Source organism: Centroberyx affinis, unplaced genomic scaffold (assembly GCF_046629955.1).
Source record: "Centroberyx affinis isolate AG114_WGS23_722 - 3 ecotype Tasmania unplaced genomic scaffold, CSIRO-AGI_Caff_v1 ptg003986l_1, whole genome shotgun sequence".
Lineage (NCBI taxonomy): Eukaryota > Metazoa > Chordata > Actinopteri > Beryciformes > Berycidae > Centroberyx > Centroberyx affinis.
Window position 1 is genome coordinate 76,028 of NW_027281803.1, and position 16,717 is coordinate 92,744.

The 16,717-nt window shown below is 40.6% G+C and overlaps 2 protein-coding genes across 2 annotated transcripts; both read left to right on the forward strand.

The window, feature by feature from the left end:
- Positions 1-2,165: 2,165 nt before the first annotated feature.
- Positions 2,166-6,414, forward strand: cunh11orf58 (chromosome unknown C11orf58 homolog). Its single transcript, XM_071541985.1, has 5 exons — positions 2,166-2,306; positions 3,428-3,511; positions 3,634-3,694; positions 3,910-4,019; positions 5,811-6,414. The coding sequence occupies exons 1-5, from the start codon at positions 2,253-2,255 to the stop codon at positions 6,027-6,029; spliced, it is 528 nt and encodes a 175-aa protein (XP_071398086.1). The 5' UTR covers positions 2,166-2,252; the 3' UTR covers positions 6,030-6,414.
- A 2,925-nt stretch (positions 6,415-9,339) lies between these two features.
- Positions 9,340-15,979, forward strand: LOC139663341 (NLR family CARD domain-containing protein 3-like). Its single transcript, XM_071541983.1, has 10 exons — positions 9,340-9,606; positions 10,322-10,376; positions 10,472-10,573; positions 10,835-10,904; positions 11,210-11,438; positions 11,786-13,610; positions 14,276-14,449; positions 14,894-15,061; positions 15,178-15,224; positions 15,420-15,979. The coding sequence occupies exons 2-10, from the start codon at positions 10,339-10,341 to the stop codon at positions 15,977-15,979; spliced, it is 3,213 nt and encodes a 1,070-aa protein (XP_071398084.1). The 5' UTR covers positions 9,340-9,606; positions 10,322-10,338.
- The last annotated feature ends 738 nt before the right edge of the window (positions 15,980-16,717 follow it).

Below are 16,717 nucleotides of genomic sequence, written 5' to 3' on the forward strand. Positions count from 1 at the left end.
TTGAATGTTGTCGGTGCTAATAATGAGCCCGAGGAGCGACCGCTCAAATGGGTTTTTTAAGTATTTTAAGTTATTTCCCGTCCGGCACTATGTGTAGGTGAAGTGAGAGTGCGGGGTAGTGTGGGGTAAAGAGGCAGAGGCAGGATAACCCCTCCCCTCTCTCTCTCTCTCTCTCTCTCTCTCTCTCTCTCTCGCTCTCTTTCTCTCTCTCTCTAACTATTTATCTCTCTCCGTGTCTGACTGTTTCTCCCACTTTCTTTCTCTTTCTATCTGTTGTTCTTCGAAAAGTTTTTTTTTATTATTATTTTTAGAATTCTCTTTCTTTTCTCTTTATGAATTTCTCTCCCCTCTCTCTCTTTCTGACTCTGTGTGTGTGTGTGTGTGTGTGTCTGTGTGTGTGTGTGTGTCTGTGTGTGTGTGTGTGTGTGTGTGTGTGTGTGTGTGTGTCCTGCTCACCTGCCCTTGGCCACCAGTTGGAGTAACAGCTGTATGATATTGAAAAAAAAATCGTTTTACTTCCACATATTACAAACATTTTCATTTCTCATAAATCCCACCAAGCTGAAAATCTACATAGAAAAATAACGGTGTAGGCCGATGCTGGTTTCTACTGATAAAATTAGAGGGATAGTGGGGAGTTTCATAAATACATTAAACTGTAAAAAATAGGTTTCGCTATGAGATTAATTATAGGCATGGAGTTAATTTGTCATCGTCGGTCGTTTATCTTGAAATTACATATTTTTACAGTCAAAATGGGAACATAAATCTATAACAAATATTCACTTCACAGCCTGTATTAGGCCAAGTAATCTGACACAAGCAAATAAAAACAAAAAAGAACAAGAACAAATCTGGCAAAACAAATTTCATTTTTCGAAAATAGTGAGTTTGCTCTCATAGTAGGCTAATGAAGTATATTGTGGAGCCTGGAAGGAAGGTTTGTCCTTCACTTTATTCAAGAAAACAGTCATAATAGAGAATTCACATAATTACATACAGGAATATGTCTAGGTTATTTAACAGTTAGATTTAGGTTATTTAGGATTTCAGCTTCCAGGCCCAAACGCTAAGACTTTTCGTTTAATAACTTGAAGATCTCATATTGGGATATATAGTTGCAGAAATTGCTCCTAAACTTTTAGCTGAACCGTCCTGTCAGACCTGTGAGCGCCTCCGGCTCCTTTTCCATTAGATCTGCTCTAACGCCACCTTTTGGCCATTTTAATGCACGTCAGCCATCCGAGGCTCCAGTTCATACTGGATGCTCATGACTGAATCGTCCTCAGAATGACGGATTGTTGAAATACGTATTAAAATAATTTAATTCGATGGGAATAGAGACAGATACCCAAATGTTTTCCTTGATATTCAAAACCTCGAGGGTATCAGGCTATTGAATTATCCTCCATTTGTACTTTCAATTGGAATATATCTTCAATATCAATCTGCTACTCAATGAATGGATCTATTATTATATTTAGATTTTTTTTTTTTTTTCTTTAATCTGAATCACATTATTGTAGATCACATTTTCGGTCTAGAGGAGGAGTGTTTTGTTTTTGTAATAGGCTATTTTTGCTTGAAAGAGATTGCCGTTTTCATTGTTGTTTTTTTTTTTAGATTTTAGATATTTAAATTCCTTCAAAAATACCCTAAAAACTAAAAAGAGAACAGCCACTTAGACCTGGACAACCCTTTCTGTCAAAAAAAAAAAGTTAAAGACGCCACAGGAAAATATTCCTCGTTGAACCTGATTAACTCAAGGCACACTTCGGAAATACATAGCCTACATTATAAACACACATACAATACACAGAAACTAGTTTATTAAGTTAGTCAGTTAGCCAACATTACACCCAAATGTAATCACTGCTTTTGGAAGGTGTAATAGTAATAATGTAATATTGCCATTTTTCACATTTCATATTTTGTTTGTGGATGTAGCCTAAATTGTAAATTCACAATCTATTATTCAATATGTTATATCATGAGTGGCAGTGTGGCTAATTGGTTTCCAGGTAATTGGCCCTCGATAGGTTTGAGGCTACGCCAGCTTCTTTACGGGTGATATAACGCAACCCGCCGGTGGAGGGCAGCAGAGGGTGACGTCACCGACCTCCAGCACCAATGAAGAAGAAGCCGGAACAGGAAGTGGCGACCACAGCACGGGGGGTTGTTGACAAATTCAGCTAACCTCGCCTTGGTGGCATGATATTGTTATTAACAATATACTAAACATTGAATCGGTAATGAGTTCTCCGGAGGACAGACATGGAACAAAACGACCCGCATCTCCGAGTGAAGTGGGTGAAATTAGAAACTGTATTGTAATCCGTAGATACAAGCTATGAATTAGATAGCGTTGCGTTAGCCGCATTGCTAGCCTCGAAATGCTGCGCATTAATCATGAAGTCTAACGGTGGTGGAGTGAGCTAGTTTAGCTAGCGGAGGGCTGATGGCTGGCTAGCCACCGAGCTAGTTTGCCCAGCAGGTTTAAGACGGAGCAGCTTCACAGTTACTGCACGCTGATAAATGAATGGCGGCCTTACGGAGTCCTGCAGTCAGGAGAGTAGTGGAGGGTAAAACCCACCTACACTCATTAAACCACCTCTTTGGTTTACCTACCTGGTCAGCCTGACATAAACTTCTATTGCATGCATTGATAATATATAAATCACAGTAAGTTAGATGGTATCAAACTGATTTGAGTAATATGCGCATATGGTTATTTAATAGAAAAAAAACATGCATTTTAATTAACAAGCATACATTGTAAAATGTGTAACTGCAAATAAAACGTTTTTCTTTTACTGTTTGCTGTAACTTAAAACTGTTTCTGTTGGTGGTTGTTTGCCTTATTAGGGTTAGTGCCTGTTCCTCCTCTGTGTCCCTAGCCAGTCCATCTTCCACCCCTCAAATGTTGAGTCTTTTACCATATTGGTTGTTGGTTTTTTTTGTTGATGCACTGTTTTTTGTTTTGTTTTGGGTGGTTGGCATTTTCACCCTGTTCACATTTTACTCCTAATCATTGGGAGCATCTTTTTTGTCCCCCTTTTTTTTTTTTTTTTTTTTTTAAATGTTATGGTCATTAAGGTATTCCCCCCCCCCCCCCCGAGTTATGAATAATTTCTGACCCTGTTCTACCTACCTATACTCACCCAAGGCTCACAGTTAGAGTAGACCCACAAAGTCATAACAGAAAATTCTCAAAATAAACATAATCAGTGTCAAAAGGGATGACTGATCCTTCTGGCTGACACTGTTGGCTAGAAACGACTTAAGGAGTTTGTAAACGTCATTGTAAAAACAGCGGTGTGTGTGTCTGTGTAACTTATTACATGTAGGCCCAACATAATGTTTTTGATGGGGATCTGCTGTATTTGAGTGTATGAGACCAAATGATGCCAATGTTTTGCCTCGGCAGGACGGGTCTACCCAGTGGGCGTCAGCCGATCTGGGGAGCAATGAGAGGAAGCAGAAGTTTTTACGGTTGATGGGCGCCGGCAAGGTTTGTTGGATTTATTGTCACCAAGATGAACTGGGTCTCCTTGTTCTGCTTATCACTGCCATTTTAAAACCTGTGCAGAGGTTGTGACAAGTAATGGCATTGTGTCTATTCTGTACTCCCAGAAAGAGCACACCGGACGCCTCGTCATTGGAGACCACAAGTCGACATCTCACTTCCGCAGTGGTGAGCATCTTCACTAAAACGCTTTTTATTTATTCTTCTACATGTAAGCCAACTCCAAGCTACTGTCCCATGGCGCTTAGTCATGCTTATTTGTCCCTCCCTACAAGGCAATTAACCCAGCTACCCCACTCCACATCCGCCGCGCAGATCTATCCATGCATGGATAGGCCTGTGACGGCTGGGTGCGCCTGCTGTGACTGGTGTCTCCTCTGCAGGGCAGGAGGATAAGAAGATCAACTGTGAGCTGGAGATGCAGTACCAGCAGGGCATGGACGGGAAGCTGTCGGGCCGGAACCGGAGACACTGTGGCCTGGGTTTCAGCGAGGTGAGCGGCCATCCAGGGCCAGTGAGGGAGGGGCAATGTGTGGTAGACCTGGACAAGATCAAATGTAGTCGAAGAGATTTTGATTTTGAAGAGAATTCTTTAATTTATCTTGCCAGTTAGAGATGGAAATTTTGAATAAAATCACTTCTGATTAATCTGGAGTTATGCAACGGATTAGCCGGCTAGTTTAGCAAGAGACAGAAGTCTAAAACAGGTAGCTGAAAGCTTTTTTCCTGTGTATGTCAAAAAATGCAGCCTCAGTACAACCCAGGTGAATGATGATGACTTTGTTCCCCAGTAACTTTAGTCAATACAGAATGTGTATTTCTGTTGTTGAGCCATGGAAATTTAGTGCTTTACTCTGATAACTCTGTATGTAGTTTTAGTTTAACCGAGGAGTATCTCCATAGCTGATAAGAGGGTCACCCAGCACTTAGCTGACTAGTTGTTTAATCATTTCCATGCCTGTTGCCAGCAAAGTATTTTGTATGTGTTGTTGTGCTGAACCTCATAGTTCAAATATGTCCATGGTCATAAGATCACAGATATTATGCTGTACCGTGTTAGCTAATTTTCCATGTCCTAATGTACACCTAACTACATAACAATCAATGCATGCCAAAAAATTTAATTTTTTAAATTATATTTTAAAATAAAAATGCCATAACCTTTCCTTCATGGAAAACGGCATATTTTTAGTGGTTGCTACATTACGTGCCAGACCTCGGGGCAGCTGTGGTTCAGGAGGTAGAGCGGGTCGTCCACTAATCAGAAGGTCGGTGGTTCGATCCCCGGCTCCTCCAGTCCACATGTCGAAGTGTCCTTGGGCAACATACTGAACCCCAAATTGCTCCCGATGGTTGCGGCAGAACCCTGCGTGGTAGCTTGCCGCCATCAGTGTATGAATGTGTGTGTGAATGGGTGAATGTAGGCATTGTTGTAAAGTGCTTTGGATAAAAGCGCTATATACATGCAGTCCATTTACGTACCAGTAGGAACATATAAAATTCCATTCGATAATATGATCAGAGACTTTTGGACAATCACCTCCTTCCCCCTCCCTTCATATAAAACTTGCAACTTTGAAAGTGATGGGAGTGTCACCACGAGGGACAAAATCTTCCTCCTCTCCTTCCTCCTCCTCCACCTCCACCTCCTGGACTCCCAAGGGTTTTGTCCACTCCCTGCTCCAGTAATGGAGGTTTTGGAGGACAGTGGAATGCAGGCTAGCATCTATTCTTCTGAGTAACTTTCCAGGTTGCATTCTGTTTCAACCAGAAATATCTCTCTTTCGAAAAATGCCACTTCATGTTGACTTTAATGTGTGGAACTGTGAGTGTGGAGCAGAGCGTTGGTGGCAAAGAGCATGCATGTTCAGCCATTTTCCCTAGGTAAGTAATACATGAAAAGGAAAAAAAAAATAGAAGGCAAACCTCTGCCAACGCTGAACAATTCCCCAACTTGCTGTTACACCAAACACATTATTTTTTATCACTTATGTTAACTTGATTGATTGATTCTGCAAATATACCCTTAGGATCTGGACTCATATCTCTGTTTCATAGTTATCACTAAAAAAAAGTCTAATGGTGGAAATCCCACATCTGGATCACCACCAAAATCCGATTAATTGTTCCTTGGCCAATCCGTCCACCAAATTTCATGGAAATCTGTTCATACATTTGTAATAGATCCTGCTGACAGACAGAGACAAACTGAGCGAAACCATAAGCTCCTTGGTGGAGGTAAAGATCTTCTCATCTCTTGCCTCTCTCACCTGTCGTCCCACAGCCCGAGTCGTTTCCTTCGCCACCGGAAGAGAGCCAGACAAAAGCAGACGAGCCAGAAAAAGAGCAATCCACCGGTACAGAAGAGCCCACAGAGCCACAGGACGAAGACTCCGATCCAAACCCGGAGCAGCAGACCTCAGATCAGGCCCAGTCCAGCACAGACAACGGGAAGGAGGACAAGAAACACGGCTACAAAATGGCCTTCGTCAAGTCAACATAGAACTGAGGGGTTGGCGGGAAAGAATCACCTTTTGTAACCTTGAAACACAAATTTGTACATTTTGATGTTTTTTGTTTAAGTAACTTCTCCCATAGGTGATCACTTGTCATTTTACGGTGTAGAAATGGCTTTTCTACACAAGTGCTCGACACTGGGCTAAGATCTAGTGAACATTTGTCAAAGTATCAAGTAGCCTAATGGTCAGCTTTCGTTGGCTGGTGTTTCACCATATTAAGACGGAGAACGACCCAGTTGAACGTTTTGTAACGGGCGCTGTGTTTGCCATGAATTGTGTTGAATGAAACAGGATTGCTTGCCATTCAGCATGATTGATACACATGTGAAGTACGTGATCTCTTGTTTGAAAACCAATAAAGGGAAGTACCACAGATCTCAGGTTTGCTGTGCTGAACAATGGAACAAAAGGATAAAAGGTTACTGTCAGACATGATTGAGCAAAATATATGGAGTTTGTTATACAGATGAAGTTGGTGTTTGGCATGCTGCTTTCTATAAAAGGCTGTTTTGCAGTCTGGACTGTGTATCCTGGTAGGCTTGGAGGAGTCTCACACTGATTCTTCAGTGCTTGCAAGTGCTGTGACCAATGGAGTGAGAGCTAGGCTGGGGCAAAGTCGAGGCCAGTGGTTCTCAACGTGGGGTCCGGGGACCACCAGTGGTCCTTGAGGGGGTTCCAGGGGGTCCCCAGCAAATTGATGAACTGTTGAACTTCACCATCGTTTCATTTACAAGAAGTTAACACAACTAGAGAATGTAGAAGAATGATTGTTTTGATCATAGTTTCACTGTTATCTCTGCCTACAATACAGATAGTCAAGGAATTCTGGACAAAATCATATCTGACAATAAAAATATTCTCAGATTTGGGTCCGAGAGATAAAATCTCAACAAAATCGGGGTCCGTGGCCTTAATTTGTACTAAATTAGGGGTTCTTGATATGAAAAAGGTTGAGAATCACTGGTCTATAGGCATAGAAAGAACTGCTTAATTTGTCATCACTCTGGTGGCCACCAGGGGACGCTGTAAACTAATCTTAGAAAGATGTCTAATTATGTAATTGTGAAAGGAAAAATCCACCCTAAAATGCTTTAAAGCTCGCTCTGGACAGCATTAGTCGTGAGCAGAGGTGGGATGTAACAAAGTAAAAATACTTCAATACTGTACTTCAAGTATCTGTACTTTACTCAAGTTTTTCTTTCACTGAAGACTTTTTACTTTTATTCATTCCATTTCAAAAGAAAAATCTGTACTTTCTACTCACTACATTTTCAAAACAGACTCGTTACTCTCGGGAAATCGTCAACTGATTTTATAAAAAAAAAATATTTTCAGCATCAGATGGCTTCCATCCTGGAAGCAGCTGATCAAGAGCCAGATGTGATTGGCTGCTTGTTCAGTAAAGCAACACCAAAAATTAGGGAAAGGGACAAAGAGAGAAGCAACACGAAGAAGAGAGAAGCAACAAGAGAGAGAATTAACGTTAGTGAATTCAGCTGCTAGGGTTCGGGTTTGTGATTTGAGCTGCAGACTCTTTCTCATCTGGGATTCAGAGGAACGCTCAACAGAAAACCAGTTTAGAACATTAGAAATGACTGTTTTAGAGAACGACTTTTACTTTTATACTTTAAGTAAATTTAAGTCCACGTACTTTTATACTTTAACTTGAGTAAAGGATTTGAAACGGTACTTCAACTTCTACCAGAGTATATTTTTAAATGAATATATACACTTTTACTTGAGTAGGGAATTTGTGTACTTCTACCACCTGTGGTCGTGAGGTCAGTAGTTTGATTTTGCCCATGCACATTGTTAATTTTAGTTAATCATCTGGACCTTCAAATATTTCACTGGGGAATCATGGTAATCCAGGGACCTGGCCATGTGAATGTGCCACACAATACAATAGCACAGGTACAACTCTCAGCTGACTCCATCTCATTGTAGCACTGGAAGCTGCTGCCCCTGCACACTTTACCCACCTTTTTCTCTCTTTTTCTTGGCACCAAACTGTTTAAATGTACCATCTCATCTATAAGAACCAGGCTCTGTGTGTGTACGTTTGTGTGCAATGCAGCACACTGCTTAGGAGAATTATGGTTTGCGCTGTTTAGGAGGCACAGAGCCCTACATAAGTGAAATCCAATGTGCTCTCATACACCAGGCAGTACGGTAGAAGTCAAACGAGCATCAACCGACTGGGGGCTGTTTAATCTCTATGTGCTGTACATCCATATACCAGGAAGTCGCTCTGTGATTTTCTAACTGTAATGGGTAAGTCAATGCATGGCATGAATTAAATATAACCCTAATACTTAAGAGTTTTAGTCAACATAGTTTCACTCGCTCCAACCATGCACCCCCCTACGCCAGCCCTGTGATTTTGTAGTTTCTTTTTGACCCATGCACACTCCTGTTCAGTTCATAGACGTTGATACTCAGTAGACCCCTTCCTCTGTATGCCACCCTCCTTCCTTGTAGCTGCTACTGGAAGGCGGACCCTCCCTGATCCCCCAGCATCACCCTCGACCCTCCGCTGCGCCTGTCCTGACCCAGAAGTCCTTTCCACTGCCTCACCCCCTGCTGACTCCACTTTACCACCCTGAATGTCGGTGTGTCTTCAAAGACCCTGTGTTTTCCAGGTGATCCAAATCCTCCATTTGCAGCAGAAACTCCCCAAAATCTTGGTCAAATACCCCAACCTTGTTACCATTGTTGTTCGCGTGGACACAAACGACAGAGCTGCTAAAATCAGACTTGACTCAACTGTTGATCTTGGCATCCCTTTTACAAATAACTCTGCTAGGCCATCCTTACTAAAACTGGAAGGCCTTCATCTGATAGCACAGGCACTCTGCAGAACCGGTTACTCCCAGGTCACGGCATTACCTTAGCTTACCTTTTGTGCTTACCAGTTCCCTCTCCATCTGCAAATATCCCTGCTTTCTTAACTATTAAATGTCAATATTAGAAGTCTATCTCAGCATCAGAAGCTGGATCATATTAATATCTGTATGAATATCTCTCAAGCTGATCCTGACATATTAATGCCTACTGAAACCTCCCATTGGTTTCCACTTGAATGATTCCTCCCCACATCACAATATCACAATATCCTGCAAGTCAGAATTGAAATAAACATACTCAAAAAGCAGAAGCAAGTACAACTAAAATGAAATAACACTGCAGCATTTGCTATCGGATTGTCACTGAAACACAAACAGTACCACACCCTCCCCCTTTCCTGATACGTGCCGTGCTAAATTTTGTTTCCGATTATCTGGATGACATAACACCATGGCTGCATTTTCACTTTCACTGCAAGGGTTGTGAAACAATCTGTATCATTAAACTATTTTAACCCAAAAGATAATATAAGAAACTTGATCGTCTTAGAGGCACATCATCCTGAAGCGGTTGAATGCAACAGCAGTAGATTAAATCTTTGCTTAGACCAAGGATAAGACTAAAGCGGCTGCAACTGTCAGAGCGAAACCAGCCTCCGCGTGCGAGAAAGAAACCACAGAGCATTTCCTGAGCAAGAAAGAGACACGTACAAGGGTAAGAGACTTTTCAACATAAATAAACTAATGAATAGAACAGATTAATAGACATCATATTGAGATTTATCACAAAATGATGATTGATGATGATCATTTTGCTTGTAAACTATTTTGCAGTTTTTGTTTTAACTATTTTACTGCAAACGTTTTACTAACTTAACGGTATCCTTTTCAAAGTCATATGCTGGGACAGAGTTAAAACGTTCCTGTAGAGTTAGTTTGTAAAAGTACAAACGAACCAAACAGCTTTTGATGTGGGAGAGTTTTTGCCTTCCAAACTTTGCTGTTGTGCTGTTATCCAAGTACAGTTAATTCACTTTAAATTAATGATAGTGTAGTTGATGTTACATCCTCAAAACAAGATTTTTGAATGAACATGAACATGAAACTGAAACAACTTACCAGAGGGAGATAGTGTACTAATACTGTTAATGTAAAAAAGAAATGTAATAAAAGTCTAATACATTTTTTCCTCTAACTGTAATAATTATTATATTTGTGGATTTTATAACATCAACAGGAGGGTTGATTTTACAATGATCACCAAAGACTTTTTTTTTTCTTTTCATACATGCCTTTTGCAGATGGTGCACCATAGTTAATACCAAATTTGAGAATGGGTGACAGTTGTGTACTGAATTTTGACTATTAGATTATCAGTTCAGTTATTACATTTTTGAGTGTAATTCAAATATAAAATTCATTTCCACCAGAAGCCACTGCCTCCAAAATGGACGCCCCAGAGGAGGCTGACAGGGCTCCTGATAGGTAAATTCTTTAGTGTTTTTGTCTTAATTTGAACATCTATATTGACTCTAATCCCAGTAGTTTTATTTCCATCGCACTGTGATTTTTTTTTCCAGTTCAATCCATTTTGAGAAGCCACACTTCCCTACTCTATCCTGTGTGTCCCTGAAAAGTGACAAATCAATGAGGAGTCATCCTTACTTCAGCAAAGAAGACATGTCAGTGTTGTTTTCAGTGGATATACAGAGCATATACTATTTTTGTTCTGTTGTGTTTAAACTCTACAGCTTTAAATGAGAGCTGAGGTCTTTTTGATTTCTGCCACTTCATGAAATGTGTTTCTGAAGGATGTTGCAGGCTACTGAAGCACTCTTGATATTAGATTGCTATATTCAATGAATGAATTACAATTTCCTATTAAAATCGACTGCATTTTGATCCTTTTAAAAATATATATTATTCTCAATATCCCCCCCTAGAGACGCACATGACTGTCCAGAATCGATGGTTCCATGCTGCCAGGAAATGGATGGAAATGACATTTTTAAGGTAGGCAGACAACTATTGCCTAAAATAAAATATCAAAATATCTCTATAAAATATGAAAATAAACCATAACAGCTGAAATTAAGTGAATGGCAAAAGCAAATGCAAAAGGATCATAACAGTTTCATAATCATTAGTGACCGAATTGTTTACTGCTGGATTGCTGTTCAATGAAATTGTAGGACAAAAATGAAGAGCTTCTGCAAATATGATATTGTCTCACTTGCTCAAACAAACATACAAAGTTATTTAGGACATGAACGTGTATATGTGATTTCATTTTATTCATTCTCCTTCCTCCATTTCAGCTGGTGGAGGATTGTGGCATGAACATTTTGTTGAGTGAGATGAGAAGGTATAAAAGGATTCTCTTCCCACATCTACCAGAATCATCTGAGAGTCAAAATGAGGATGATGACAATTTGGCAACTGAAGATAAAATGGAAGACAACAGTGCCAGAAAGGGGGCTCTCAAGATTACACTGCATATTTTAAAGGAAATAGGCCACAGTGAGCTTGCTAACAGATTAGAGAAAGGTAAGTACCAAGAGTAGAAAAGGCCAAAATTGGTTGTTACTTAAGTTTTACCCATTTTTTTTTTATCTCCAACAAAGTTGACTCCTTCTCCGCCAAATGTTATACACAGCATGATTGAGCTGCCTACATCATGCCTCTTTCACATGTTTTTAATACTTAACTCAGTGTTTACAAAACAAGCAGTGGGGCAATGCGATGTTGATGAGGGTGCAATTTCATCAATCACACATTGTAACTCTACAGATTGCATCATCTCTACAGGCAAATCGAATTCTGACGCTGCAAATTCAAATTAAGGTTGTAGCACTTAACATGATGCACTAAACTTTTTTTCTGTATACAACCAGAGATTTATGGTGAGCTTGATGTCTGCCAGCGCAAACTCAAACTCAGACTGAAGAAGTTTGAATACATTTATGAGGGAACAGCAAAGCAACGTCAACAGACGCTCCTCAACAAGGTGTATACTGAGCTCCACATCACAGAAGGAGACAGTGGAACCATCAATGATGAACATGAGGTCAGGCAGATTGAGACTGCAACCAGGAGACCAGTAACACAAGATACGCCAATCAAATGTGAAGACATCTTTAATCCTCTACCTGGGCAAGACAAATTTATCAGAACTGTGCTGACAAAGGGAATTTCTGGCATCGGAAAAACGATCTCTGTACAAAAGTTTAATCTGGAATGGGCAGAGGGAAGGATCAACCAGGATATCCAACTCCTAGTTAATCTTCCTTTTCGGGAGCTGAATTTGATGAAGGGGAGAAACTACACTCTGGTACAGCTTCTTCATCATTTCCTTGTGGAGGCAAAAGAATCAGGAATCTCAAATTTTGGCAAATACAAGATTGTGTTTATCTTTGATGGCTTGGATGAGTGCCGACTTCCCCTGGACTTCACCCACAATGAGATGTGCTCTAGTGTCTCAGAGCCAGCCTCAGTGGATGTGCTGCTGACAAACCTCATCAAGGGGAATCTGCTGCCCTCTGCACACATCTGGATTACCTCCCGACCTGCAGCCGCAAATCGCATTCCATCTGAATGCGTTGACCGTGTGACGGAGATACGAGGGTTCAATAACCCCCAGAAGGAGGAGTACTTCAAGAGAAAAATCTCTGATCAAAACATGGCCGATAAAGTCATCTTACATGTCAAGAAATCCAGGAGTCTCCATATTATGTGTCACATACCAGTCTTCAGCTGGATATCAGCCACCGTTCTGGAGAGAATTCTACATGAAGCAGAAAAGAAGAGAGGAGAGGAGGGAGGCAGAGGAGAAATGCCCAAGACTCTGACAGAAATGTACTCACATTTTCTGGTATTGAACACGCTGATCAAAACCCGGAAGTATTCAGCAGGACAAGAGATGGCTGAAACGCAGTCCCAGGACAAAACAGATGAAGAGATGATTTTGAAACTAGGAAAACTGGCCTTTGAGCAGCTGATAAAAGGAAACCAGATCTTCTATGAGGAAGAATTGAGAGAGTGCAACATCGATGTCACTGATGCCGCAGTAAATTCAGGAATGTTTACACAGATCTTGAAGAATGATTTCGGGTTGCACCAGGCAAGGGTGTATTGCTTTGTGCATCTCAGTATTCAGGAGTTTCTTGCTGCATTGTACGTTTTTCATGCATTTATCCACTGCAATCAAAACCTACTGGAACCACAAGAAACCACCACTGTCAAGCCAGCAACCAAAGATGCAACCATCCTTCACAAGACTGCTATAGATAAGGCCTTGCAGAGTGTCAATGGACACCTAGATCTTTTTCTTCGTTTCCTTCTTGGCCTCTCACAGACATCTAATCAGACTTTGTTGCAGAGCATACTGGCTACAATGGGGAGCAGTTCACGAAGCAACGAAGAAACGCTTGAGTACATCAAGGAGAAGATCAGGCAAAATCCCTCTCCAGAAAGATGCATCAATCTCTTCCACTGCCTGAATGAGCTCGATGACCAGTCTCTGGAGGAGGAGATCCAAAACTACCTGCGCTCTGGTAGTCTCTCAGAGACCAGACTTTCAACTTCACAGTGGTCGGCTCTGGTCTTTGTGTTGCTGACCTCCAAGGAAGAATTGGACGTTTTTGACCTGAGGAAATATTCAAGATCAGAGGAGGGTCTATTGAGGCTGCTACCAGTGATCAAAGAATCCACAGTAGTCCTGTGAGTACAGAAGAACATAATCCTCTGCAGCTTATCAATATCATAAATATGTAAAGTGTTATTTTTTAGTAAAGGTGCTATGTGTAGCATTAAACATTGGTACATCATTGGCAGATTTATTTTGACACCTTGATATAATTACTGTAAATAAATAAGACCATGGTCAAGATAATTGGTAACCTCTATCTCATTCCAGTGGTATTGTTAGTGCTACAGTTTTTCAAAATTAAGAGAGGATGATGTCCTTCCTCTCGTCCCTGGCTTCACTCCGCATGCCTTTGTTTTCTCTCACTTTACTGAAGAGGATAAACATGTTGGAAGTGATTGACATTTCACTCGTTCCTCCATCTGCCATTGCAAGCAACTCTGAAAGATGTAGCTCTATTTATGCTGAAAGAACAGCGCCCTCTTCCTGTTTTGTGCCATTAAGCAATCCAGCAGATTTTCCTGTAAACTTCAACAGAGTGGCACACAAGGTAAAATGCACTGTAATGGCCGGTAGAGGCTGGCAATCTTCTTGGTGATGGTATTGTTTGTTTATGGTAATAATACTTAAGCCTTAAAATGAATGTTGATGTTAATATGTTATACACAGCACATAACTTCATCAGATTAATGCAATATAGCAGTTATAATCAGTTTAAACAGTTGTTTGTTTTCTATAGGCTTAAAGAATGCAACCTCACAGGAAAATGCTGTGAAGCACTTGCATCAACTCTCAGCTCAAACACTTCATGTCTAAGAGAGCTGGACCTGAGTGACAATGATCTGCAAGACTCAGGAGTGGAGCTGCTGTCTGCTGGACTGGCAAGTCCAACATGCAAAGTGGAAAAACTGAGGTTTGTGAACAAATATTGAAGCAGGCTATCTCTGACAGTCAGTGAAAAATACTATTACAATAGAGGCATACAGTATTACTTCAGGCAGAAGATGGCAAAGACACATTTAGAGACGACAGTGTCATAATCTGATGTAAGTGTCATTTTGACATGAGGTTTAAATCGAGGAAGCTATTAAACTAAAACAAATGGCCAATCTTAATTTACATTCAGTGAACTTTTATTCATTATTTTTAGCTCAGCGACAGCAGGGCTCTAAGGATCGCAATGTCGGTTGGTCAGTCGCTCTGTTCAGCACTTTTGGTGATGTGGGTGAAAGTGTGCCACAGGGACTTAGATTGCAGACTCTCAATCGAGAGACCTGAGTTTGATTTGTGGCAGGAATGCTTCCACAAAATACAATATTAGACTCTTAGTCTTGTTTATATCCATTTTCAATTTCAGGCTGCCATTCTGTGGAATCACAGAGAGAGGCTGTGGCTTTTTGGCTTCAGCTCTGAGGTCCAACCCATCCCACTTGAAAGAACTGGATCTGAGTTATAATCACCCAGGTGAATCAGGGATGGAGCTGCTGTCTGCTGTACAAAAGGAGTTTGGACAGCCCACTCTCAGGTACAACTTACATTGAGTGAAGATGTTTTCTCATTGTCCCATATGGGAACCAATGAAACAGGTTCTACAGCATTTTTTTCATTACTAATAATGCTTCTTTCTTTGTCTTTTCTTAGTTTGAAGGGCAATGCAGAATGTTACTTAAAATCAGCTCTGAGGAAATGTAAGTTTTCTAGAAATTTTAGTGTTCACTCAGAAATCAATTCTGTTTTCTTAAATAAGGAGTCATGGCTAAGAACATGGTTTATGGGTGTTACTGAAAATTTCCACTGTATCTATGATGTATTGGCATTTTATATGTTGAACAACAAATACATTCCTCTGTTGGTTATAGCATTTCTTGTCTCTGTTTCGTCAGATGCATGTGAGCTCACACTGGACCTCAACACGGCCCATCCACAGCTGTCTTTTTCCGAGGACAACAAAAAGATGACACGAATGGAAACAGCTCAGCCGTTTCCTGACAACCCTGAGAGATTTACAGACTGGGGACAAGTGCTTTGTAAAGAGGGTCTGTCTGGTCGTTCTTACTGGGAAGCAGAGTGGACAGGGGAATGGACAGGTATAGGAGTGGCATATAAAGGAATTAGAAGGAAAGCAAAAGGTAATGATTCTGTGCTTGGATACAATGATAAGTCCTGGAGTCTGCGCTACTGTAAAGGGAAATACACTGCCTGGTACAATAAGAATGATGAAACTATGTCTGTTCCCTACTTCAACACCAAAAGGGTTGGAGTGTATTTAGACTGGGCGGCTGGCACGCTGTCCTTCTACGCTGTATCGTCAAACACAATGACTCACCTGCACACATTCCAGACTACATTCACTGAGCCGCTCTACCCAGGTTTTAGGCTGGGATACGAAGACACCTCATTGTCTCTGTGCCAGGTAGAAAACCCACCCAGTACTAAAACATGAACAGGAGATTAATCAAAGTTGGAAAAAGTTAAACAAGCAGATATAAAGAATAAGTGGGAATAAGTAAGGTTTTCAATGCCCCATAGCACAACCTGTCTATAATATATCTGCGGGGATGATTGGGATAAGTTCTGTCGATGTTGCCGACATAAGTCATATATAGATGACTTAGTATTACTTAAAACCCCTCAAAGTACAAAGAAGTCCAGCACAGTACATAGGGTTTTGTCTACACAGTAGCAGTGTCGAGTGGCTATCAAATCAATGTGATTTATGTAGAGATCACAGATCTATATGATTTCAGTAAATAGATTTCATAGACCAAAAGGCCTATATCATCTGTGTGTAGCTGAGTTAAGTTGTTTTAGCTTCATCCCTAAATTGAGCAATGTGATGCTTTCAAAGTTGTTCCTATCAGCATCCAATATTGATTCCGAGACTGCTGTTTGTCATTGTATCCAATATCCAGTAACAAATGTGATGCTAAGCAAAAGCCAGTGACTGTTTCAGCATCAAAGATAAATGTCACGGCAGCATCATTGTTATTAAGGAATTCATGTGTCATTGTGTCAAGTTTAATTTATCATTCAGGTTTTTAAGAAACCCATCTGATTTCTCATGCACTGGGAATCCACATGTATCCAAATGGCTTCTTAGCTGTATAAATATATAAAGGGATGTAACTATGATTTTTAAGCAGTATATTATGCTGTTCATTTGTGTTTCATTTTATTCAAT

Excerpts from the sequence above, each read along its gene's own strand:
- LOC139663341 (XM_071541983.1), top strand. The coding sequence starts at position 10,339 with ATGGACGCCCCAGAGGAGGCTGACAGGGCTCCTGATAG. Across the intron at positions 10,905-11,209 it reads ATGGAAATGACATTTTTAAG|CTGGTGGAGGATTGTGGCAT; the intron begins GTAGGCAGACAA and ends CCTCCATTTCAG. Across the intron at positions 13,611-14,275 it reads AAAGAATCCACAGTAGTCCT|GCTTAAAGAATGCAACCTCA; the intron begins GTGAGTACAGAA and ends TGTTTTCTATAG.
- cunh11orf58 (XM_071541985.1), top strand. The coding sequence starts at position 2,253 with ATGAGTTCTCCGGAGGACAGACATGGAACAAAACGACCCGCATCTCCG. Across the intron at positions 2,307-3,427 it reads GACCCGCATCTCCGAGTGAA|GACGGGTCTACCCAGTGGGC; the intron begins GTGGGTGAAATT and ends TTGCCTCGGCAG. Across the intron at positions 4,020-5,810 it reads GTGGCCTGGGTTTCAGCGAG|CCCGAGTCGTTTCCTTCGCC; the intron begins GTGAGCGGCCAT and ends GTCGTCCCACAG.